Raw genomic sequence first — 24117 nt, forward strand, 5'->3', positions numbered from 1 at the left:
TCACTGGGTGTTATAAAGCTTTTGATGAATTCCAGTTCTTGGTGTAATAGATTCAAAATCAAACTGGTTGAAGTTCAGCAGTGGAACTTAGACTGCATAAGGCCAATGATGTTATCAGTTGGTGTGAGTTTTTGGAAACCTAGGATTTCCCTTCCCCCCCCCCCACGCCCAGTCTTCTTTTAAAACCATTAAGCTGGTGTCTGTCACCACATTTTGTGGCAGTGAGCTCCATATGATGTGTGAAGCAATGCTCCCCTTTGCCTCTTCTGAGTCTCCCCCACCCTCCAGATTTACTAGATGATTCCAGGTTCTATTGTTCTGAGAAAGGAGGGGGGTGGGGGAGGGGAGGGACCCATCTGTACTTTCTAAAACCCACTGAAGACATTCAAAGCACAGTAGTCACTGGATGGTGCAACTTTTTAGATTTATTTAAAGTGCCTGTGCCCAAGCTTCTAATTTGACAAGCCCCAAGACCAACTTTCAGAATGCTTGATGTCTGTTTTTACTTCTGTACAGCGGACTCTGTACAACTGCACATACACAATGTGATTTCTGGCATGTTTTTGGACAAAGAGCCATAGCCTTCAAGATCGTCAACATTTCAACCTAATTTTAAGCTTTTTAGCAGAAGAGACTCGTTTCTTTGACATCAGAAGAACTTGTCCCGTAGCTGAACTACGCTGGCCTGACTGCCTGCTAATTGTGCCATGCTGGATCCATACGCTGCATCTCTAAGAGTGTTATGATAATGCTTGTATTGCTCTGTCCAAATCATCTACTGTTTCTTGAAGTCTTTGCAGGCTGGGCTGGATGTTCTCCTCCATCCATTCTTCTGCAGCAGAAGCATAAAAGACCTTGTCCATGGCTGCTTGTAGTTCTTGGGTCACAGTAGTCCACTTTGTCAGAAGCCTAAGCAGAAAGCAGTGACAGAATTCTATACTTTGCTACAAAACAAATGAACCCCCCAAATAGGTGCTTGAAGTTATAAGCTGTATTCGGGTGTTGTTCAACCAAGGGACAAGAACATGCTTAGAGGGAGGGGAGCACTTAACTTTGCCTCTTTCTTCCCCACACTGCCTTTCATTTTTAATTTATTATTTTATTGTTTTCATTTATATGCTGTTTTTTCCCAGAGAGACCCAGAACAGCTCACAACATGAAAACAATATAACAATAAAATACTCCACATAAAATAAGTGAACTGCAGATGTCATACTTGGCAGGGACTTGGGATGTGAATTTCAGAGCACAGGGGAAGGAACATGGATCTTTTTCAAATATACTCAAGGTGGACCCCTTTGGCAGTCAGCACCTTTAGAAGGGCAGTTCCAGTTGACCTTAGCTCGCATGGGGGCTCATGTGAGTAGTGGTAAGTAAGGCCTTTAAATACAGTAACCAACACCTTGAACTGAATCTGGGAAATGACTGCCAACCAATGTAGCTGCTGTAAAATAGATGTTATAGGATCATAACAGGAAGTGTCAACTAATAGCCTACCTCAACCATTCTCAACAAGGGGGGCCTGGCACATTTGAAGGGGGCCACTGAAATATGTGAGAAGGGGATCTTCCATTCATCTGTGTTGTATCCTTGTTTGACGAGGCCCCTAGAACCTGAGAGGAGCTCCTAAAATGGCCATGGCCAAAAAAAAGGTTTGAGAATGGCTGGATCTGCCACATGATGTACCAGCTATAGTTTTGGAGTGGTCTTCAAGGATAGCCTCACATAAACTGAATTACAGTAGTCTACTCTCTAAGTTCCAGTTGCATGGATTAGTGTGGGCCCATCGGCCTTCTTTAAGGAGGAACATTCTAGACCAGGGACAGATGACAAAAGGCTGGTCATGACCTGGCCATGGTCCCCACCTATTTCTCCAGGAGCAGCATCAGGTCTAATAAAACTTTCAAACTTTTCACTCGGTTCACAAGGGGAATTTCTTTCCTCAGCAATCATTAGAAAAGGGATAGCTGGATATGTCAGCTGCTAATAACCAGCATCAACTCTAGGCCGGAATCACTTTCAGTTTGTTGACCTTCAGCCACTTGGCCACAGCGTTCAGACAATGACTAAGTGCTATATAATAGCTGGGTGTCATCAGCAAATTGAGGGCACCCAACTCCAAAGCCACAGACACGTAAAAAAGAAGACAGCCTGTGTAAGAGGTCTTGAGTTACCTTAATGCATCTGGCTGAAAGTGATGAATCATGATAGGATGGATCTTCTTTCTCTTTCTGTGGTAAGGGCTGAACCAGCCTGTGACATACCTAAAAACATATGCGAGTGTGAATGCAACTTAAAAAGTGCCAGAGACGCCACATAAGCCCAATTATGAGATTCCACATTTACAAGACATGTACTCAGGGTGAAGTAAACACTTAATAAATAACTCATACTATCCACATCTGCAGTCAAGATGGGTTAAAAAGATGAGGGAATTCCCACATGTACTGTATGTTTATTGGTTGGCAAATAAATTTATTTAAAATATTTCTATGCAGCCTTTCTTCCCAAAAGGTGGCTTAGAGTACAATTCATTTCATGTTTACTCTGAAACAAGCTTCACCAAGTTCATTGGGACTTATTTCTAGGTAACTGTGCATAAGACTGCAGTTTCAGTGGTTCTACACCATCAAAAGGTAGCTGAGTAAACAAACAGACAATAAAAGCATGACTATCATATGGGCATGCCAACAGACCCAACCATGCTGATATGCTGTACCAATTTTTTAAATTATTTATTTATTTATTTAGGTCACTGTTCTTCACCTGTTGTTTTCCAGAAGTTCATTCACTGAAGGTTTGAGAAAAAATGTAATTTGGGTCACAAGCGAGAGAATTTCACTTCCTGGGAAAGTTGCAGAAACATCACTGTTGAAGAAGGAAAACCTTGTGATTATTCAAAGGAAATGAGCTGGTGTCATGGCATTGTTTTCCCGTCTTATCTTTTTTTAAAAAAAATTTTAACCATGTACAGTATTAGAAGATGCTTAGTTTTTTTTAAAAAAACATTGGATAAAAGAGTCTTGAATTCAAAAATTATTGTTACTCTGTTGTGCAGAATTTATTTATTTATTTATTTATTCAATTTATATGCCGCCCAAACTACCCAGAGGTCTCTGGGTGGCTTACAATAATTAAAATTCAATACAGCAAAAGATAAAATAATTAAAATACAATTAAAATACAATTAAAATTTGTGTGCAATGGTAAATGATGTCATGATCAGTGACAAACAGCCACAAGTTAAATACAGTTCCAGGATGCATGTAACATGTACTCAATGCAATAAATTCATGTGGAGTCAAAATTAGCAAAGGAAGCCTTTAGTCAGCAGTGATTTGCTGCTGCCCCCATCACCACTAGTATGCATATGTGCAATAAGATATTGCACGTGTGCAATAGGATTTTAGCCAATATGTAAAATACCAGGAAAGAATTAATTTTCCCCATAATCCTGACTGCATGTTCCTCTCCCACACCTTTATGCATCATCAAAGCAAAGGGAATTGCATATTTCCCCCCTATTACTATGTAGTCCTAATACTTCTCAGAATTAAGATGTACAAAACTGCAGTAACTTAACTGTATGTAGTTTCCTGTACAGACAAGTGTGAAGAGGGCATAGAAGAATTACATTTCAGAAAGTAACACGACAAACAGAAATGAAGCCACTTTATTGGTGTAAGTACCATTTGTTATCTTTAGAAGTTATTTTTTAGACAACTTGACAGCAGTGATTAAAGTTGAATGCTACTGTAGTTTTTTTTTAAAAAGCAACAAAGAAAAATTAAACAGCAATGAATAATGCCCCATATAATGTAATGAAGTGCTTAAAAACACTGCAATGAGTAATAAAATAAAGCCAAATTACTCTCTAAACATTTACTACTACTACTACTACTACTACTACTACTACTACTACTACTACTACTACTACTGTTCTGTCAAGTCAATTCTGACTTATGGTGACCCTTTCCAGGGTTTTCCAGGTAGAGAATACTCAGAGGTGGTTTACCATTCCCTTCTTCGGGGGGCAACCTGGGATCATGCACCTTACCCAAAGCTACACAGGCTGGCTCTATGTGCAGGAGGCCCAGTGGGGAATCAAACTCCCAGCCTCTGGCTCTGCAACCAGATACCTGAATCACAAGAGGTATCCAACCTGCTAAACACTGTATGACAGTAATGAAAACAGCTTACTTTCAAGGACTAACTTCACAAGCTCTGCTCCTCTTCCATCATCAAAGGGGACACCTGTTTCTATTCATAAATATTCAGATGATGTGGAGTGGTGGCTCTTTGGTGTGACAGTAATTTGATAATAACATTAATATTTATTTATTCCAGATGAATAGGTTTTGAACTAAAGCATTTGATGGATCTAAAATCAAAGATTCTACTTCCACATGCAGGCTCTGTCCTAAAGGTTGCTTCTTATAGTCATGCAGCTGTTTACAGAAAGGCTATTAGAAACCCAAACAAGGACCTTTTACCTCATGAAGGTGTCTATTTCCAAACTGGAGATTCCCAGGAATTTTTCTACATCCTCTTTCACCTTTTCTGAGTAGCCACCTTGAAGAACCAGAAAAAGAGGTTTTGTTTTAAAGTGTAAAACACTGTATGAAAGCAAAAGTCACTTAAAGAGCAGGTTGTTAAGGGTGCGTCAAGGGGAGGCAGAAACTGCCAGAAATCAGAATTCTGACACGGTGTTCTTCATTTTATTTCACAACAGTAGGAGTGGTGACCCAATTTTCCCTCAAACTCTCTGTAGAGACACATAAGAGGGATGAAATTATCACCCTAACTCTCTGGATTTGTAGATCTCCAAGCAGTGATTCCCACTGAGGCTAAGACCTCCTCAGGTCTTTCTGACTCTAGCTGGCAGGGCCAACCAGAAGGGAAAATGTGGCCCAGCAAAACCTCAAGAGCCACATGTTCTTCCCCCACTCACTTTTGCAAAAGTGCTTTTTAATAAAGGAGAGCTGCTTGAAAGTGTGGTTGACTGGTTACTGTATTAAGTAACAAGTGTGTGAGCATTTCTCACATCCTGATATATGGAAGGGTTGCTTAAAAGGCAATTGCTCCTGGCAAAGTGACCTTTTTTGGTGCAATCAGACACACACTTTTCTTGTTGTCTGATAGCACCCTGAGATATTCACAGATAAGTTTTTACCAGTGCCACCCCTGCAGTGACCTTTCGTTGGCTAAGCAGAAATTTGAACCCACTTCTCCTGAGTCTTAGGTGGATGCTCTTTCCACAACACTATAATGGCATTAACCAGTGCTTAACTAGCCTCAGCTTTACCACCTAAGTAACTAAGTAATGGGCTCAGATGTGATGCATTTCTTTGGAGCTACTGGCTCCTCTGCACAATCATCACAAACTCAGCTTCCCATTGATAAAGTTATAGCTTGTGAGACAATGAGTGAAGTAAGGGAATTTAGGTATAGGCTACCAATCAAAATAAATTTCCTGGAAAATAAAAGTTAGGAAAAATTGAATTCAAGCTAAATAGCTATTTCAAAGGAATGTGCACATTCAGATGCTAATAATCCTGCAGAGTTTAGGATGCCGTGCACCAGGTTTAGATTTGACTGAAGAGAGAGTCATATTATACCGTTCTTTAGTGTTTGCAGACATACAGCTAGTGACGGGATTCCCACAGGCAAAAGCTCGCACAGAACAGAGAAGTGATCATATCTAAAGAAGAAAAGGCAGGGCTATTAAGTAAGAGGTAATAACTTGATGTCACATCATAATTATAATTAATATAAGAAAGGCACTGAAGGACGACAAATATTAGCAATAACAAGAGACTGCCAGGGTATTAGTAACACGCCATTTGAGCCCACATGTAGATGACATATTTTCATGTGTTTTCTCTAGACAATATTTATGTTCCAACGTGAACAAATGAGGCTTGGCTACATATGGCTAATGTGACTGGTTGACTCCCTTTGTAGAGCTGTTCTTTTGACCAGTGGAAGGGAAGTGAGAGAACGGAATGGAAAACCAAGACTAGGACATCTGGAAATTCAGAAAACAGGATGATTTTTACATGGGATGAGCAATACCAACACAAAGAATACGTAGCACAAGCCAGAGCCAAGGGAGCAGGAGAGAAGAAAGGAGAAGCGACTGAAACCAGCAGTAAGGGTAGATGCTCCTTCTCAAGCTGACAGACCTCCCATGCCGTTTCTAAAATTTCACCACTTTAAACTGTCGTACACATTTATTTACTTATTTTTAAATTTATATTTGGCTAAAACTAAAAACATTTGGATACAGTTATTGTAATACCACGATTAATACAATTAAAAATGCATCCAACGGCAATTTAATGACATACAGCACCCAACCAGTCCAAACTTCCCCTCAGCTGCAACTCAGCCTAATTTCCAAGAGTCTGTCTGAATAAAAATCTTTTTGTCTGTTAGTGGAAAGACAATAGAAGGGGAAATGGCTGAGCCAACCTTAGCAAGGAATTCTTGAGTCTGGAAATAATGGGGGCGGGTAGGAATTTATTTATTATTTATTTATTTATTGGACTTATATACCGCCCCATAGCGCTACAAGCACTCTCCGGGCGGTTTACAATTTTAATTATAAAGGCTACACATTGCCCCCCCAGCAAGCTGGGTACTCATTTTACCGACCTCGGAAGGATGGAAGGCTGAGTCAGCCTTGAGCCGGCTACCTGGGATTTGAACCCACGGTCGTGAGCACAGTTTTAGCTGCAGTACAGCGTTTTAACCACTGCGCCACGAGGCTCTTGTGTGTATTGTCATAGTTTAGCCTGGGAGCTCTTGGCTTCAGAATCCTTCTTAAGAGGAGAGGCCCAGAAATGTCTAGTGTATTCGTACTTGAGATCTTATGAAAATGCAGTATGAGCTTTAGTGCCTACATGGGCATTTGTCCTGCTGCCTGGGTCCACTCTGAGGATGGGCTGGTTCACTCCTTTTGCCAAAGACCAGATGACAAAAATGCTCGAGTGAACCAATCCTGCTCCAGAGCATTTCTACTTGGACCTTTCTGGCTCCCTGTCAGGGGCTACTTTTTTAAAATGTGGGTAGGACCACTCCACTTTGGTTTGATTCCAGTGTGTGAGATTGCTGGGATCAAACTAACATAATTGGCCAGCTCTTCCTCTGGAAAAGTCACTTAATTGGAAACTTCCACTGGGCTCTCCTTTGGGACAAGAGGGAAAGTCTAGCATTTCTTTTTAATGGTTGGTAATGTATCAGCTATGCTTTGAAAAGGCTTTTTTTTTAAAGTCCTGTCAAACTGTTGCTGATTTGCTGTGTCCGATAGCAACCATCAAAAAGAGATGCTAAGTTTTCCCTCCCTTGACCTCCCAAAGTGATTGGGAAAGAAAATTTAAGGGGAAAGCTTCCCATTTCTCAAGACCATTAAAGTTGGTTTACATTACCTTGGCAACAATTAAAAAGAAATGCAAAATCTCTCCCCTGTTCTGCCCTCCTCCGAAGGAGAGCTCAGTGGAAGGTGACAAGTAAGCAGCTTGTCCAAAGGGACAGTCTTAACTATCTTGAGAAATCTTTTCATTTAAAGGGAAACAATTTCCTTTTAAAGTGAAAGAACATCTCGATCCTGCTAAACAAGGCCGCTTGAGGTGAAGTGTGGTTTCCTGACCTAAAACCACCCCAAGCTTTGCAAGCATCACACCACACACCTCTGTTTAACCTTAAGCGACCCTACTTAGCTGGATCCTGCCCACCCCAACTTGGCCTTCCAGCCAAGCCCTTTGTTACCTTTGCCAGCCAGTCAGTGCAATCCCTTGGATGATCCCGGCAGGACTGCTCTCAGCCACTTTCAACCACTGCTGGTGGTTTTTAAGGTGGTGTCCAATGAGGGTCAAACCCTGGTTCACGCCAGTGGCCCCTTTGAAAGCACTGGCAAACCAGAGCTTCGAGAAGTCACACTTCCGGTACTTTTCTAGAAGTCTGACTGGGAAGTAAGAGAGATAGGAAGGAATGTATTTGAGAATATTTGCTGAAATGCTATTTGTTAGGTTGCTATGTTTTAAAATTCTGCAATAATGAGTTATTTATTTCTCGCACTTATATCTTGCCCTTCCTCTAAGAACTTTTTGGCAGCATACATTGTGAAGATACGCTACTGTATCTTTGGCACAGCACTGTAACTATATTAGGATGATAATTAGTGACTGGTTGCGTAATGAACTTCTAAATGTATTTATTTTACATATGTGCTATGTTTATAACCTGCCTGTCCTTTGGGGAGTTCAACATAGGGCTCACAGATTCTCTTCTACTTACTTTATATCTGAACTTCATGGCAGTGTGGTTTGGCTTCCCAATCTTTGACCAAAGAAGAGAAGAAATGGAAGATATCCAGATGTTGGACAAACTTCCGTTGGCCTCAGCTAGCATGACCAATGGTCAGCGATGATGGGAGTTACATCATGAGCCCCATGTTAAGGGCCAGAGATTTCCCCGATAACTGATACCCAATCTACTGTTCTGGTAGCTGCCTACAAAGGAAACATTAATGTATTTATTTAGTTATCACACTTGTGAGTCTTCTCACAAGGCACTCGGGAAGGGTTAAGCTAGGGATATTTCATTTCCTCTTTGCAATGTCACTGTGTGGTTGCAGTTACTCTGCTAACTATGATTTGAGTAACAAGAGTTACTTCGTATTTTAGGCACACTGTTTGTCTTAGTGGAAATGCAACTTTGCCAAGGAAGCAGATGGAGGGAACGCTCCCCCACCTCCCTTCTTATTCTTTCTTCTCTTCTGCTGGTTCTGAAATGGACTCTCTTTCAAAGCCACAAAGAAATACAAACCTTTACTGTCCACATCAAGGTCAGGAGAGTAGTCCCAGAGCATCAGCTCAACAAGTTCTGCTATTCCAGAACCTGGAAAGGAGAGATGTTAGTGACTGCGGTGCTCTGTTGTACCTGCGTTGATTTATATGAACAAATCCAAACACTTATCATTTGAGAACAGGGCATCCATGATAGGAGAGATCCAGAATTAGTCATGTCCCTGCATGACTAACAGTGAAAGAAATCTGCTTGACCAACCCCGTAGTTCCATATGGAGTCATTCACATTAATTATTCTGGCATTCAGCACAAAAGTGAACTGTTGATGACTCTAGATATTATTCAGATGAATGTCTTGAGGCTTCCCTACACATGGATTCTAAATTTTCCAACTCTTCTCTGACATTTTAAATAGAGGCATTTGTTATATTGCAGTATTGAAAACAAATGTTTTGCTGCTCTTATTACTTTCTCTGTTCATGACTGGTTAGAACTATTAACATGCTTGAAATCTGGGTATGCATAGGGGGGTGCTTTTTTGTTTTTATTTGTATTTTAGTTTCCCCTAAACTCCACAGTTCAAATGGGTTAATGATTTGGCTTGGTGCAATTTTTTTTAATCAGCATTTTCAACCAATTTGTTAATGATCTCACTTTTTTTCAGTGTCACTCCAAATCTCCAATAACACAGTATATTTCAGGTAGGCATATTGGCTGAGGGGACTGAAACAAATGACCCCTTCCATTTAAAATGTTAGTTTTTTTTAAATGGTGATAAATCTCGCTTTTATAGCATTTGAAATATTTAGTTCTTTTAAATAAATAGGAACAACTAGCTACTTATGGAGTTGCAATGGGTTCTGACTTGCTAGAAATGAATAACTCTACTAAATTTTCCAAAGGTATGCTTGCAACCTCGTTCTAGTAACCACCTACCTCTCAGTGTTTCTTCACTCATTCCCCTCAGCATATCATCCCACACCACAGGCTTAATGCCAGGGTGAGCCGAAACCAGGTGGCCGGCCACTGCTTTCATGTGGGCAAGGCACAGCTTTTCAATGGTATTTCCTCCTTCCTGCAGCCACTGCTTGGATTCCTCTCCTTCACCAAGGTAATACACCTGGAGATGCCAACCCAGACAAACCTTATTTACTTCCATTGCACATACCATTGCCACCACCAACATCCTGCTTGCAATAAGACACAGGGAAGAAATAATGGTAGTGCTCCCAAGAGGAGACTTCTGTTCGATTCTGGATGTTTGATGTTTTAGGCTGAAGCGTATGTTACAGTTGCCATGGACTTGTGGAGGGAAACTGCTTTTCCCTGTGGGTTTACTCATCCTGCTGGGAATCTCTAAAAGAATGATGGGGGTATGGACATAATGGGATGCCCTGAACTCTGGAGACTAACAGCACAACCCTATGCCAAAAAGGGCAAGGGCCAGCTGCACTGATATTCAGCACACTGAAACGGGGGGGGGGGGGGGCTCTTTCACAAGCAGGTCTTAGCCAGTAAAGCAGTCCTGCCAGAAGACTGCCCTGTTGGTGGATCTCCAAGATCAGTCAGCCAAAGGACGTTCCCGCTGGTGGAGTTTTGTGTCTAATCCTAAAGCCATACATTTTGCACCTCTTTGAGTAAGCCCATCTTTCTAAACACCACAAGCTGAACGGGGGGCCAGTCACCACAGGGGGGACTACTTTCAACTGTGTTTCTATAGCCCCTGTGACATATCCTATATAGCTAACTAAAGTGGGATATTGGGTTGAGAGAAATAAATGGTTGATGTTTGGAAATTAAGGGATGGGGGAGCAAAGTAGACATTGGACTCCTTCTCTGTCAACCCATTTCTAGCTAGCCTTCTGTAAAATACCACTTTGAGCTGAAACAAGCATAAAGGAACAATGATGCCCATCAAGGAAAATCACTGCTTTGCTGCACGGCAGCCATTTCAATCTCTTTGGTGCCCCCCCCCCGCCCCAGGAAGCGCAGGATTCAATTTTGGGTACAGGGCCATAAACACAACCTTCTCAGCATTTTTCCCCGTTGTACGCACAGGGTAAATATTTTGCCTGCTAGTATATGTTCATAACTCATGGGTTGAGAGTTGACAGTTACAGGAATGCTTAGCAAAGTTTAACAGGGCCTAATAAAAGGCAAGATACAGGTCTGGATCTGAATTTTGCTGACATGACCCATTTTATTGCCTGTTTAAGATTTAAGACAGCCAAATTACATTATATTGCTAGTAAAAAAATAAATGATGACATCAAATAATTCACAAAGTGGAGAAGAAAAGATGGGTAGAATCTGATAAGGAATTAATGGCTGCACTCCATTTGCTCTTCTCAAAGAAATCCACAAGGACTGAGGGAAGTACAAGAAAATTTTGTACTTTTCCTTTCCTAAAGCGATTTCCTGCAATCAGGCTAGCAGAAAAGTTCTGGGATAGCAACAGCTAAAAATGATGTTCACTGTGCAGAGGCACAATGGCCTGAAACATAATAAAATAAAAAAAATGCATGTTTAAAATGGCTATATAAGATTAAAACTGAACACTTCAGTGTCTATCATCATGATAATCTGTAACAGAATACTGCATGAATAGTGTGTTTTGTGATTATAGAAATGGGCATTCCAAGGATCTGGAAAGAACTTAAAAGATAAGGGTGGTACATAAGAAGATAATGCAGCAATTGGTAGTTAACTAGATCATCATACAATGCAAAGGTTTTTGGAAAGTACCATCTCATAGGTAGAATGGAAAGAATTTCAGCCCTCGGTTCCACACCATACCTCGTCACAGCCAACGTGAAACCATCGGATGTCACTGTGCAGTGCTACCACTTGTTCTATCATGGCACTGATCAGTCTGAGGGATTCCTCTTTATGGGGATTCACAGTATTAGGGAACATGGCCACTTCCCGTAAGTGAGAGAATTCTTTGTGCTTCAGGACAAACTGCAGGAAAAGCAACAGCAAACAGGGTGGGCAACGAAGTCTGCTTGGCTAGTAGTACAGAGCAAAATCCAGCTGTCTTAAGTGTTAAACCTGGTGACCACTGCCATAGGAAAGAAATTCACCAAGATAGTTTTCTTAAAAGTATGATGGTTTTAGTGTGGCTTTGCCTCCAAATATCTGGCCCTTGTTGTAATGGGATAAAAACAGAGCTTAGAAACGAATTTAGTTCTCACACGATAACTACTGTCAGTGCTGACTGGCTGGGAGACTGTAAGCATGTTGTGTTTAAAAAGTAACTTTCCCAGAATCTGGAAAGAGAAAAATAATTACCCTGTATAACTAAAGTACAGGGGGTTTTTTTGGGAAGGTCAGGCAGATTGCTGGAGTGTGGGGTGGCAAGACACAGGCAGACAAAACTGAAGAGTAGTATTTATCAAGTGTGACATTAAAGGAGCTTTCCAGTAATGGCACTTTGAATAGTTTTAAATCTGGTTGCAAATGTTGTGCTTTTTTATTTCCATTTTTGTAAAAAAATTTACTTTCTACTACTTCTTCACGTGGTCTATTGGTTTTACTACATTCCACAGCTGGAAGTTTACAGCTCTGTTAAGAACATGGCTTAGTGCTTTTAACAGAGGAGGTACATGAGGAAACCATGTTGTTAGAAATTTGGTAGATCATTCTTCTCATTTCTGCAAACACTATAGGCAGCAAGAACTTCACATTCCCTTCCCTTGGGAAAACAAATGTTTGCAATCATAACACTTACCTCCATGTGTCCAAAAGTCTGAATCAAAGGAATGATCTCTAACTCATGCAACTTTGCCAGTTTTAAAATTTCTTTAATCTCAGAGGGACTAGGGAGAGAGAGAGAGAGAGAGAGAGAGATGAATCATCAATAGTACATTTCAACACAAGGATTTTTGGCTGGAACTCTATACACTGTGATATGTGTGTGCACATGTACAATACAAAAATTAGTACTGGTTGACCAATCTCTATTAGACAATTTCATTTGGCAAGATATTCATTGCTACAGACATGGCATGCAGAGTATATACTTTGCATGCCATGTCCAAACATACAGTACATCTGATCAAAACATTCAATACATTTTTTAAAAATAGACCCCAAACAAAATATTAACCATACACATACTGCATGTGGTTGCCTAAAGCGTGCCAGTGCAAAAGAGTAAAAAAGGAAATCTGCACTAGGTTCAGAGTTGTGTGTGTGTGTGTGTGTACAGAATTTTCAATAGCTTGCCTCATGGCAGAAAATTCCTATGACCTTCTACAGGAAACTACATCTGTGGGCAATTCGAGTTTTTAACAAAAACAAAAGCAGGTAACTAGAGGCCAAATCTCAAATTCTACTAACCTGAAAAGACTACCTGATTGTGATTTGAAGATCTCAATGTATAAGTTACCTGTATGCATCACTTGCACGGAGTGGCATCAGCTCCCCATCATAAGGGAACATATCTTCATACTCCAGGAGAACACCATTTGCACCCAGGGCATGGAACAAAGGGAAGATCTGTTGGTTGCACAAAATGTTTCACATGACAGTCTCGACAGCATGGAATCACTAATTTTAACATTCTAGGAAAGGCCAGTCCAGATACATCCTGAAAGGTGTAACCATTTCAGTTCTCTGCCTGCAAAATTGGAATGGGCGTGGAAGGATGTTTTTCTGAGTGTTCTTCTCTTTCTGTGAAACATTCCGTCTCCAAAGCCTTTGGTGCTGATGGACTGAACAGCTGAAAGCTTTTTGAATATTATTCCAGGAAGCTGCATAGAGGCAGGGAAGGCTTCTGGAAATGTACAGTTAGGTTCTGGATCATTTTGAATGATTTTACTGGATTTACTGGATTTTCTGTTGGCCCATCATCATGATTTTACTTTTTTCTTCTAACACTGTAAGCCATATTAGCTTACCTGAAAGAAACAAAAATCCTATGTGAATCCTAAGGCTACAAAGCACTTTGAATGGGAAAATTAGAAACCTTTTTCCTTCCAGGAAGTACAGTTACTTGAGCATATGTACACTAAAGCCCAGTCCACTGTGAATACAACCTCCATTTGTCTTTCAGAATTTCCTCTGCAGTGTTCTGTTCATTTATGAATTTTGCTCATTACAGCAGTACCACCAAGCAGCAGAAAGTGTTCTCTTTTATGTACACAGCAAATTGCATCCTGGGATTTCTTCAGAGCTACTGAAATAAGTTTACAAAATAACTCTTCCTTGAATGGAACTGAACTTTATAGGGTGAAGAATTCATTTCAACAGATCAAGAAGTCTTTATCAGCACTGTAGTGAATCTTCAAATCAGTTTTATGACTACTACTCTATAATTTCACAGTTCCATAGTTCCAGGAACAATGTTGTCTATTCACACAACATAATATAATTAGTACTTTGGACCTTGGAATTGCCATCTGCCCATTTTGGAATGGTTGTGAGTAAAGAGCATATGATATTTTATAAGACATTCTGGCCAACGTAGATGCACTAATTCCAGATAATATAAAACATCATAGAACACAATGAAGCAAACTGTGATACGAGACATAGGACAACATTTGTGAATCCACACCTTAATCTTGGCAGAGGAAAGTGAGTGGCTAGTTTTACAGCATGTTCTTGTCTTTTAGAACTCCACATAAAGTGGGAACACAGCAGGAACTATTAAGAAGTAGTGCATCTTAATTACTGAAAAAAATAAGTTTAGGTTGAAACAACTATCTTCATACTGTGAGTGCAAGAGCGAAGTGGAACTTGTTTTTCTATGAACCAACTACCTTTAAGATGTCAATGAGACTACCAACCAAAATGCACAAAAACTCAAACTTTCCAGATGCAGCTAAAGCAAACCAATCTACAAGAGTAAAGCTTCAACTCCATGAATACACAAACTAACAGTGTGTTACCTCTGCCAGGTATGAAACCTTTGGGGGAGCTCCCTTGAGATCCAGATGTATCAGGTGCAGTTCAAATGGAGAAGAAACTATCAATCTGTTTTCCTCCATATTCCTTCCAGTACTGCAAGGAGCAAAATCAATTAATATACCTAGAAGGAAACAGGAAAAATTATTAACAGTCCCATTTCCCCAGATAACTATGTAGAATGGATTTTTAAAAGAAGGAAGCTTAACACAAACAGCAATTAAGTCTGTCTTTGTGCTTCCAGATATCGTACACAGTACACAGTACAATTATCAAAACAAGCCAGGCAACACATTGTAATCAAATTTTTTCATACTGTGTACATACTTACAATGACAATAAAAATAAATAAATAAATAAATAAATAAATAAATAAATAAATAAATAAATAAATAAATAAATAAATAAATAATAAATTGAAAAGCTTCAATTTGAGTCCTTATTATCTTCACATATTATGAATAGTAAAGGGCTAGTATTAATTTTTTCTTATACAAATCATACTAAAAATGTTATTTTTCTGTTCCATGGAGAAGTGTGTGGAGGAAAAAATCATGATGCTACTGTTCAGGATATAATGTATTTGTTACAGGTGTATTGCTTCTTTCCTCAAAAGAACTTAATTGTACACACCTTAAACTATGTCAGTGGTTCAGGTTATATTAACTTATGTGAATACCAATAGGATTCTGGCAATTTTTAGCTGACCTGAGTGACCACTTCCTATCTAAATTCTCTGTGAAGTAAACTGATACTTTAGCAGATAAGGGCATTATAAGTGGTCTTTAATGTCCATCCTCTGCTCACCTACCTGCTCTCTCTTGCATACGAATGGGCAACTTGTGGCTGTTCGGATGGTACTCCCATCAACCCTAGTCAACTTAACCCATGATGAGGGATGATGAGATTTGCAACCTAACCATCTTTGGAGGGCTCTAAGTTGCCCACTGCTGCACATCAGTAAACGGGGCTTCATAAGAGATCAGTTTCTATACAGTTCTATACATTTACCCTAAGCATTGGTTCCAGGGGCTACATTTCAATAGAAGTACATAGAACTGTTGACTTATACCCTGATATTACCTTTGCTCACTTAGAAATAAGACCACATTTATATGGCATACAGGGCAGCTCTACAGTAACTTGGCATAACTGTAACTTTTAAAAATTGTAAAATTGGTCACATGTTGCTTCATGTGACCAATTTCAGTTACCCCTCATAAGAGAAACAGATTTTGCTCTCCTCATCATAGACACTGCATAATTACAGAGGTTTCCCATCAGTTGCATGCTCACCATGAAACACAGTACAGTACTGTAATCATAGAATATAAAATTTCTGGTTAGAGTATGAAGGAGTTCTTAGTATGCATGATCTGGCTCATCTTCTGAAAGCAACTGAGAGAATCAGCGTGGAACTGGAAAACAAGAGGCATGTTTTCAGCCTTCCAACTTGATCCATAAGAGATATACTTAAAGCAAGTTCCACTGATTTCAATGGAAGTTAAATTCAAGCCTGACTGTAGTTTTAAAACTACAGGGCTGAAAGAGCCTTTAAGTACATCTACTGCAACAGCAGAGTGTATAAGATTGTCTACACTACAGTATCTGCTTCTGCTTCAATAAAAGACAAACCCTTCCAGTGAAAATCACACAGAGAGAAAATCTATTAATTTAGTACAGTATATCTGTCTATATACCACAAAATCTTATTCTCCTTGATATACCCCAAAAGGGCCCAAACCTAAGTAATATTTCCCTGTTGATTTATAACATAAATAAACAATTAATCTATTGATCCTAAATCTTATTCCAAATGATACGAAATAAACAATATACAATGAGATGTAGAGAATGTGAATGTAAGTGGAGGGTTCAGAAAATGATACAGAGAAAACCACCACAGTGCACACTTGCCCACGTGTGCATTCTAAAAACAGGTGCTCTGCCCACCTTTCAACTGGAAAAAACCAATGTGGCCAAATACCTTCTGGTGTCTGTGCCTACTTCCAGATTTCACTGGACAGGCATCATTTACAGGTTTTGCTCTCACCACAGCCCCCTCCCTTAGCAAACCCATGGCAACCTCCAACAGGAAGACACCGAGTTCTCTGGCCCCACTACCAGTGTCTTTAACTCACCCCCCCATCAATCCAAGACAGCTGAGAAATAGGTTTCGCTTTCACTTCTTCCTCTAGCAAGCAGAAAACCAGCCTTTTGCTGTCTAAATGGGCCTCGAAATGTTAGGTATTATTATTACAGATATTCAGAACGATCAGATTCAGATTTGGAGCAACGAGTCGTAATAAATTACAATTACAATCCTGCATTGCTTCTGGAATGCACTGCTCATGCCTCTATATCTTCGTTTCCTCCCTCCATGCATGCACGGGTGCAACTTTCCGATTCCATTTTTTTTTTTATCATTTTAAGATTTCCCACCTGTCGTCTCCCTTCGCGACACGCGTTTATCCGCCTTCTGGATAAACCACACCGTTTCCTTCCCGAGTCCACTTTCCACGAGAGTTCCCTTCCGCCTCTAGGCTCGATTGAGCTGGCCTGTCCCTCTCGTCCCGGGGCTCGCGCTTTCCGAGATCCGCGGCGCTTGCCTGAGCGTCTCTCCGCAGCCGCTTCCGCTTCGATCAAAGGGAATGCCTATCGGGCCCGGCCTCGTCTCCCTACCCTCGAAGGGGCGTGTAGTGGATGCCCGAAAGCATCGAACCCAGGCTCTCTCGCTGAACGAACGCCATGGCTCCGCAGCGGCGAGCGGGTGCCAGAATGCCGGAGAGTGCTGGGGCTGGAGCTGGGGCTGGAGCGGAGGAGCAGCAGCAGCAGCGCCGCCGCCGCCGCCGCCCCAGCAGGTACAGCTTCCCTGAAGGGGGAGGCAGTCGAGGCGGGCTTTCTTCTCCATCGAAGGAAGGCGGGGTGGTGGTGGTGGTAGCGGACTCCGTGGCTCCGAATTTGCGAGCCGATTGAAATCTCACTTCGGGATTCAAGAGCTTGCTTTTAAATGGCACGCAAAGGAAGGGTCGGGGGGGGGGATGAATTGCACGTGTTTCCTGCCCTTGTTCTCTTTTTTTCCGTGTTCCCACGAGCAGGAGGCCGGTGTTTGCAGTGGCCGTTCCCTCTTCGTATAACGGCAGGGCAAGCTCTTCATCCTTTCCTTCTGGCTTGGTTACGCGCGTGCGATTGCCCGCGCCGCTGGTTCGGCGGAGAGTGTCCCTGCGGAACTCGGTGGGACTTGGTTCCGAGTAGACACAGACAGCTTTATCCTTTTGGTTTACTATTTTGCCCGGGATCGGAAACACAAGTTGATGGGGAGGGAAAAGAAACAAGGTTTTCATATTCCTCCTCCCTCCCTCCCCCCGGGCCCCGTCTTTAAGGAGCTGTTGAGGATCAGTTCCTGGACAGTTCCATCTCCAGTGACCTGCCCCGTCTAGAAAGCTATGGGCACAATACTGTACTATAGAATACAGTACTATATCAAATACTATATCGAATAGTATTATATAGACTACTATGGAAAGAATAAAGCGCCAGTGGAGCAAAATGGGTGAATACCCATGCAAGATTTTTGTGTGAGACTTTTTACATGCTACAATAGTTCTCTTAAGTGTATTTCGGGTATGTGCATATGGATAGATGCACACACATGAAAATGTTACTTTCTTGGTCTTGGAACATCTGTAGCAAGCTTGCCACTATGGCCTCTTTATATTTCTTAAGGGTTGTGTTTTTCCTTCCTCCCAGCTCCAGATTAATGGCTTCTGTTTAGTATTCCTCATTGCAAGGTAGCAACAGGAGCCTTGAATTTAGAGCAGGAGAAACGTAGCTTCAGCCCTGCTGGGTGATCTTAGACTAATCCTGTACACGACCTAAATTATTGCAAAGACAGTTGCAAGGGTAGAAGTGTTCTTTGGAGAAAGGGCAAGACAAAGGCTGTTAATACATCCATAGCTGTCTGTGTAGCTTAGAACAAGTGGAGGTGGAGCGCAGGTGTTCAGATCTCTATGGAATTCTGGGGAACAGATATTTATAGTAAATCATGCCTTATTTATGAAGAGTGATTTTGTCAAGAATTAATCATTTAACAGTCTGAGACTGTTTTGATCACAGTTAAGACTGAGTGATGAATTTATCCCGTCCTGTGAATGAGGTCTGGGAACTGGAGAAACCGGGTCATTAAATAAGGTTGTGCTAGAGTTCCTATGGTTTTGGCTCATGCAAAATAAACACCACAGGATACATAAATACAGTCATAGGAAATTGACCTGAAATAATGTGTAGACAGGTGTTACACCTGTAGGAGGAGAGCTTTATGGATATAATCTACTGCAAAAAAGATCAATAGGTGAGTGCTATATCAAATTAAGCCTGAATTCTCCTTAGAAGCACATATATCAAAACTGAGGCTGGTGTACTTTGGGCGCATCATGAGAAGACAAGACCGCCTGTGAAAGTTCATAATGCATGTAAAAGTTGAACACAGCAGGAAGACAGGAAGAAAGAGGGGGAAAGACTGACTAATAAAGAAAGTTACAGTCTTGAGTTTTTTTATTTTTTTATTTATTGTATTTATACCCCGCCTATCTAGTCATTTCGACCACTCTAGGCGGCTTACAACATAAGGATAACAAGTTCTAAAAAAAATTATAACAATTAATTAATTAAATGATTCTATAAGTTGGGAAAAATAAAAATAAATCAAATAAATAGAGAAAAAAAGGAAAGAGGATAGGAATTAACTGGAAGGGAAGGCCTCTCTATACATCCATGTTTTTAGTTGGTTCTTAAAAGTACCCAGCGAGGGTGCAGCGCGAATCTCTGGAGGTAGGTTATTCCAGAGACGAGGAGCCACCGCCGAGAAAGCCCGGTTTCTAATTCTTTCCTTCTGGGCCTCCCTCGGCATCAGGCTCCTCAGCCTCACCTCCTGGCTCGCGCAGGTGACACGGGTAGAACTAGTTGGGAGTAAGCGTTCCGCCAAGTATCGAGGTCCTAAACCGTTTAGGGGTTTATATGTAAGCATTAACACTTTGAAGTCAATGCGGAAACGGATGGGCAGCCAGTGCAGCATGGCCAGAGTAGGAGAGATATGCTGGTATTTTCTCACTCCAGTAAGGAGTCTGGCCGCCGCATTCTGCACCACCTGAAGTTTCCGCATCAGCTTCAAAGGGAGCCCCACGTAGAGTTAGTGAGACCTGAGTTAAAGACAGGACCTTTTGGGGATTTACTCATTCACAGAGTTACTGTAAATAAGAAGTGCATTGATGGCACATAACAACAAAGCTTCCATATCTTCAGGTCAGAATTAAACTAGGTTTAGCTTGCTAAGTGATACCTCAATATTAAAATGCAATGTAGTGTTTGTTCTCTTACAAGTGAATTTAACTTTTTTTCAGTGTTACAAAAAGTGGCGTTCCAAAAGATTCTCGGCGGAAGTGGCTGAAAGTGGCATTTTTTCTCTCATCTGCCATGCTGGCTTACCTCCTGAGTGGAAGTTATTTGCTCAGTGAAGATGGAGTTACAGAAGTATTGGCCCGTTACAGTGAGGTCGTGTCAGACAAGTTCATTGAGATACCGTGCTCGGAGGACTATGATAGCCACAAACGTTTTGAAGGTATTTATACTTTGTGACCTGCGGTAGTACAAGGCTAAGAAAATGTCACCCAGAGGTTGCCTGCTGATGCCATCAGGAGTGTTGGTTGTCAGGGGGGCCTTTGGCTATGACACCACTTTATATTCTCTCCCCCCCCCTTTCAATTTAAACAATGCAGTGGACACTGGGCAAGCCAATGGCTTTCGTCTCATGCCCTACTGGTGCTATGTGAGTCTCTCCTGGGAGGGATCTTGCAGTTCTTCTTTTGGATTTGAGAGAGCCAAAAGTAATGATCAAATTAAAAGTGGCATTTACAAGACCACAGATTTCTCAGAGTGTTTCTTTATAGGTTCTTTAGGTTACTATGTCTTGGGATACCACTGGGATGTGGAACTGTGAGCCCCAGTAGCCCAGAATAAAACTGAACAGGATTTATTGACACTGGGAAGGAGGGAGAGGAAAGCAAACCATTACAAGCACAGTCTCTAGTCCCTGTTCCGGGCACTGGTCCCATTCTTTCTCTATTATGTAGCTGTTCTCTGATTCTGTTCCATGGGATGGCCTCAGTTTATTTGGAGAACTCAGTTCCACTTGCGAAGTCCCTATCCTGGTCAATATGCTCAGTTTAGAGATCGTGTTTCTTCTCCTTCACTGACTCTCCCCAGAGCAAGGGTCAATGTGCCCATACTGGGGACAGGTATGGTAACATTTCCCCTCACATGTCTCAGGCTCTCTTTTTCTCAAGGTCAGTGGGCACAAGATTTCTTTTTCCACCAGTGTCTAAGTCATGGAGGGCACTGGACTACTATCTTTCCTCTATTCCTTCGTCTCCTTTGTGGGGCTGGTTTATATTTGTACCTATTAGCTTCCCCTTAGGCACCCTCAATTGGACTTTTACTTACTCCCTGCCATGGATCGTCCTTATATACTGTATATATTCCTACTCTATTTGGACAAAGTTCAAATGAGCTGGAATTTTTAGCATATACAGTGGTGCCTCACTAGACAGTTACCCCGCATGACAGTTTTTTCGCAAGACATTGACTTTTTGCGATCGCTATAGCGATTTGCAAAACAGTGATTCCTATGGGGGAATTTCGCTGGACAGTGTTTGGTCCCTGCTTTGCAAACCAATTTTCGTTAGACGACGATTTTGACAGCTTCCTCCGTGCTCGCAAAACAGCTGTTTTCGGGACCTAAGCTTCGCAAGACAGTGATTTAAACAGCTGATCGGTAGTTTGTAAAGCGGCTTTCCTATGGCCGATCTTTGCTAGACAACAATGATTCTTCCCCATTGGAACACATTAAACACGTTTCAATGCATTCCAACGGGGAAATGCTTTTCGTTAGACAATGATTTCGCTAAACAGCGATTTCAATGGAACGGATTATCATCGTCTAACGAGGCACCACTGTATACGTTACTGAAACAGCAATGTGTACGTTGGCTTGGGCATGTGGTGAGAATGGCTAACAGTCGAATTCCAAAAGTTCTCCTGTATGGAGAATTAGTGCAGGGAAAGCACCCCAGTGGGAGACTACAGCTGTGATACAAGGATATCTGCAAGTGGGATCTGAAGGCCTTAGGAATGGACCTCAACAGATGGGAAATCTTGACATCTGAACATTCAGCCTGGAGGCAGGCGGTGCATCACGGCCTCTCCCAATTTGAAGAGACACTTGTTCAGCAGACTGAGGCGAAGAGGCAGTCCTGAAACCAGGAAAATGAGGTAGCTGGACAGGGGACGTATTGTATTTGTCTTCAGTGTGGAAGGGATTGTCACTCTCAAATTGGCCTTCTCAGCCACACTAGACGCTGTTCCAAGACCTCTATTCAGAGCACATTACCATAGTCCAGTGATGGCAAACCTTTTTGGGCCCAAGTGCCCAAACTGAATTTAAAAAAAAAACAAAAAAACAGCAGGCGGCCAGCCACAGCAGTGACGGAACCAGAAGTGGTGGCAGGAAGGGGAATCCTGAGCACGGAGGTGCCTCAAGATCCCACTCCGGGTCCTTGCCCACCGCCTGTAGAAGCACCAGCAGCATGGCTGCAGCTGCCTTCTCAGGTTTGGCTGTGCGGGGGGGGGGGGGAGTAGCGATCCATTGACTTATGGCTCGTGTGTGTGCAGAAATGGCTTTGCGTGCCATCTGTGGCACGTGTGCCATAGGTTCGCCATCACTGCCATAGTCTCTCGAGACGGAAGGATGCCTACAGTATTTTTCTAGATCATCCCCCCACTCCTCTTTTCTTTGTGGTTCCACATCCCCTCTCATCTCCTCTAGCTCCTGGGCCCCTCTTGGTTGGGGTTCAACCCTCTTTGAGTCTGAAAGCATCTGTCCCTCTTGTGTTGGTCCAAAACACCTGTTACCTTTCCTGGCACTGAGACCTCCACCTTTCTGCCTGACTCTCGGATTTCAATCGTTTTTCTCCAGGGGGGATTTTTTTCCTCCTGGGCAAGGGACTGATCTTCCCCCAGCATCTGCCTATCTGTCACTTCCTCCTTCCCCTCTTCCTACACTATTTCTGTCCCTGGAAGCAAAGCCCTTTTCATGTCTGCCATCCTACAGATATGAATACCCATTCTAGGCAATTCTCCAGGGATTGTCCATCAACTCCTATGACTGACAGGACTTCTGTAGCCTCAGTTTATGCCCCTCTCTTTTGGCTTAGGCTATACCTAGAGCTCACAATGCCTTGTAACCCTTCAACAACCCTGTTTTCGGTTGGCTCATTTGTGTAGCCATTGTTGTGAGGTTCTTGGGTCTCTTGTCATAGTGCGACTGTATACTGACAAGGATGTCTATGCCCCTGTCTTTCTCACCGAAAACCAATGTAGTATAGTGAATAGAGTATTGGACCAGGCTCCGGGAAACCTCGGTTTGGATTGCCTCATAGCTGGCAATGATAAATCACTCAGAAACCTCAAAAATGATGTCAGGATCACCATAAGTCAGAATTGACAGGACTGCACATAAGAACAAATCGTTGAACCATGTGTGCCCCAAAACACAAAATATTTATTCAATACCTTAAATTCCATTGAGAACCACTAGTTAAATGTTACAACAGTAACTACTTCTGTAATCTAGATTCAAAGAGAAGATGATGGATTATATTAAGTTTGACAACTATACCTGGAAATGCTAAATATGCAGGGTGGGTCTTCGTAATTAGGTAGATCAGTAGTTGTCAACCTGTTTAATATTAATTTGTACAAAATGTGACAAAGATTGGTAGGACAAAGATATACAGTGGTGCCTTGCAAGACGATTGCTTTGCATAACGACAAATTCGCTTTACACTGAGATTTTCGGAGCCATCTTGCGCTTCGTTTAACAATGTTTCCTATGGGCGATTTTTGCTTTACGATGTTAGGGACTTTGCCTCTCAAGATGGTTAAATTTTAGGTCCCTGTTTTTCGCTTTACAATGTTTTTGACAGCTTGGTTTTGCTTCGCTATGGTCTCTGTTTCGTTAGACAGCTGTCTTTGCTTGGGAACCGCGTTTTGCTTAATGATGTTTCCTATGGCAATTTTTGCTTTACGATGACAATCCGTTCCCATTGGAACGGATTATCAGGTTTTCAATTCATTTCAATGGGAAAACATGTTTCGCAAGATGATGTTTTTGCTTAACAGCGATTTTCGCGGAACAATTAACATCGTCTTGCGAGGCATCACTGTATAGGGCTTTGTTGTACGACTGCTTTCTTTATAGAAGAGTTACACTTCAGTTAAGTAGAACTGCTGGCACTTCATATGGAAAAGGTTTTAGAGAAGCTTTTAAACACAATCCTGGGGA

General features: G+C 41.7%; 2 protein-coding genes across 8 annotated transcripts in view; one reads left to right on the top strand and one right to left on the bottom strand.

Moving 5' to 3' along the window:
- Positions 1–405: 405 nt before the first annotated feature.
- Positions 406–17300, bottom strand: HEXD (hexosaminidase D). 6 transcript variants are annotated; one of them, XM_020785958.3, is made up of 13 exons: positions 17163–17300; positions 14705–14816; positions 13201–13310; positions 12541–12628; positions 11607–11771; positions 9747–9930; positions 8830–8901; positions 7771–7966; positions 5619–5701; positions 4494–4572; positions 2767–2868; positions 2175–2264; positions 406–909 (listed from the first exon to the last, which is right to left on the bottom strand). In XM_020785958.3, the coding sequence occupies exons 2-13, from the start codon at positions 14801–14803 to the stop codon at positions 741–743; spliced, it is 1437 nt and encodes a 478-aa protein (XP_020641617.3). In that variant the 5' UTR covers positions 14804–14816; positions 17163–17300; the 3' UTR covers positions 406–740. The 6 variants fall into 6 exon arrangements, with proteins under 6 accessions (XP_020641617.3, XP_020641615.3, XP_020641618.3 ...); XM_020785956.3 differs by having other exon boundaries at positions 14705–14844; positions 17163–17297; XM_020785959.3 differs by having other exon boundaries at positions 13201–13711; positions 14705–14844; positions 17163–17285.
- A 51-nt stretch (positions 17301–17351) lies between these two features.
- OGFOD3 (2-oxoglutarate and iron dependent oxygenase domain containing 3) overlaps positions 17352–24117 on the top strand; it is a 56591-nt gene continuing 49825 nt past the window's right edge. Inside the window, exons 1-2 of one of the 2 annotated variants that reach the window (XM_020785925.3) lie at positions 17352–17581; positions 20120–20337. In XM_020785925.3, the coding sequence (XP_020641584.3) occupies positions 17469–17581; positions 20120–20337 (331 nt within the window). In that variant the 5' untranslated portion in view covers positions 17352–17468. The remainder of the gene's footprint in view (positions 17582–20119; positions 20338–24117) is intronic. The other variant, XM_072990446.2, reaches the window with a different exon arrangement.

The sequence above is a fragment of the Pogona vitticeps genome, chromosome 2, assembly GCF_051106095.1.
Source record: "Pogona vitticeps strain Pit_001003342236 chromosome 2, PviZW2.1, whole genome shotgun sequence".
Taxonomy (NCBI): Eukaryota; Metazoa; Chordata; class Lepidosauria; order Squamata; family Agamidae; genus Pogona; species Pogona vitticeps.

Excerpts from the sequence above, each read along its gene's own strand:
- HEXD (XM_072990442.2), bottom strand. The coding sequence starts at position 16,800 with ATGGGTTTGCTAAGGGAGGGGGCTGTGGTGAGAGCAAAACCTGTAAAT. Across the intron at positions 4,573-5,618 it reads TCTGCAAACACTAAAGAACG|GTGGCTACTCAGAAAAGGTG; the intron begins GTATAATATGAC and ends TGGTTCTTCAAG. Across the intron at positions 910-2,174 it reads TTTCAGCCAGATGCATTAAG|GCTTCTGACAAAGTGGACTA; the intron begins GTAACTCAAGAC and ends CTTTCTGCTTAG.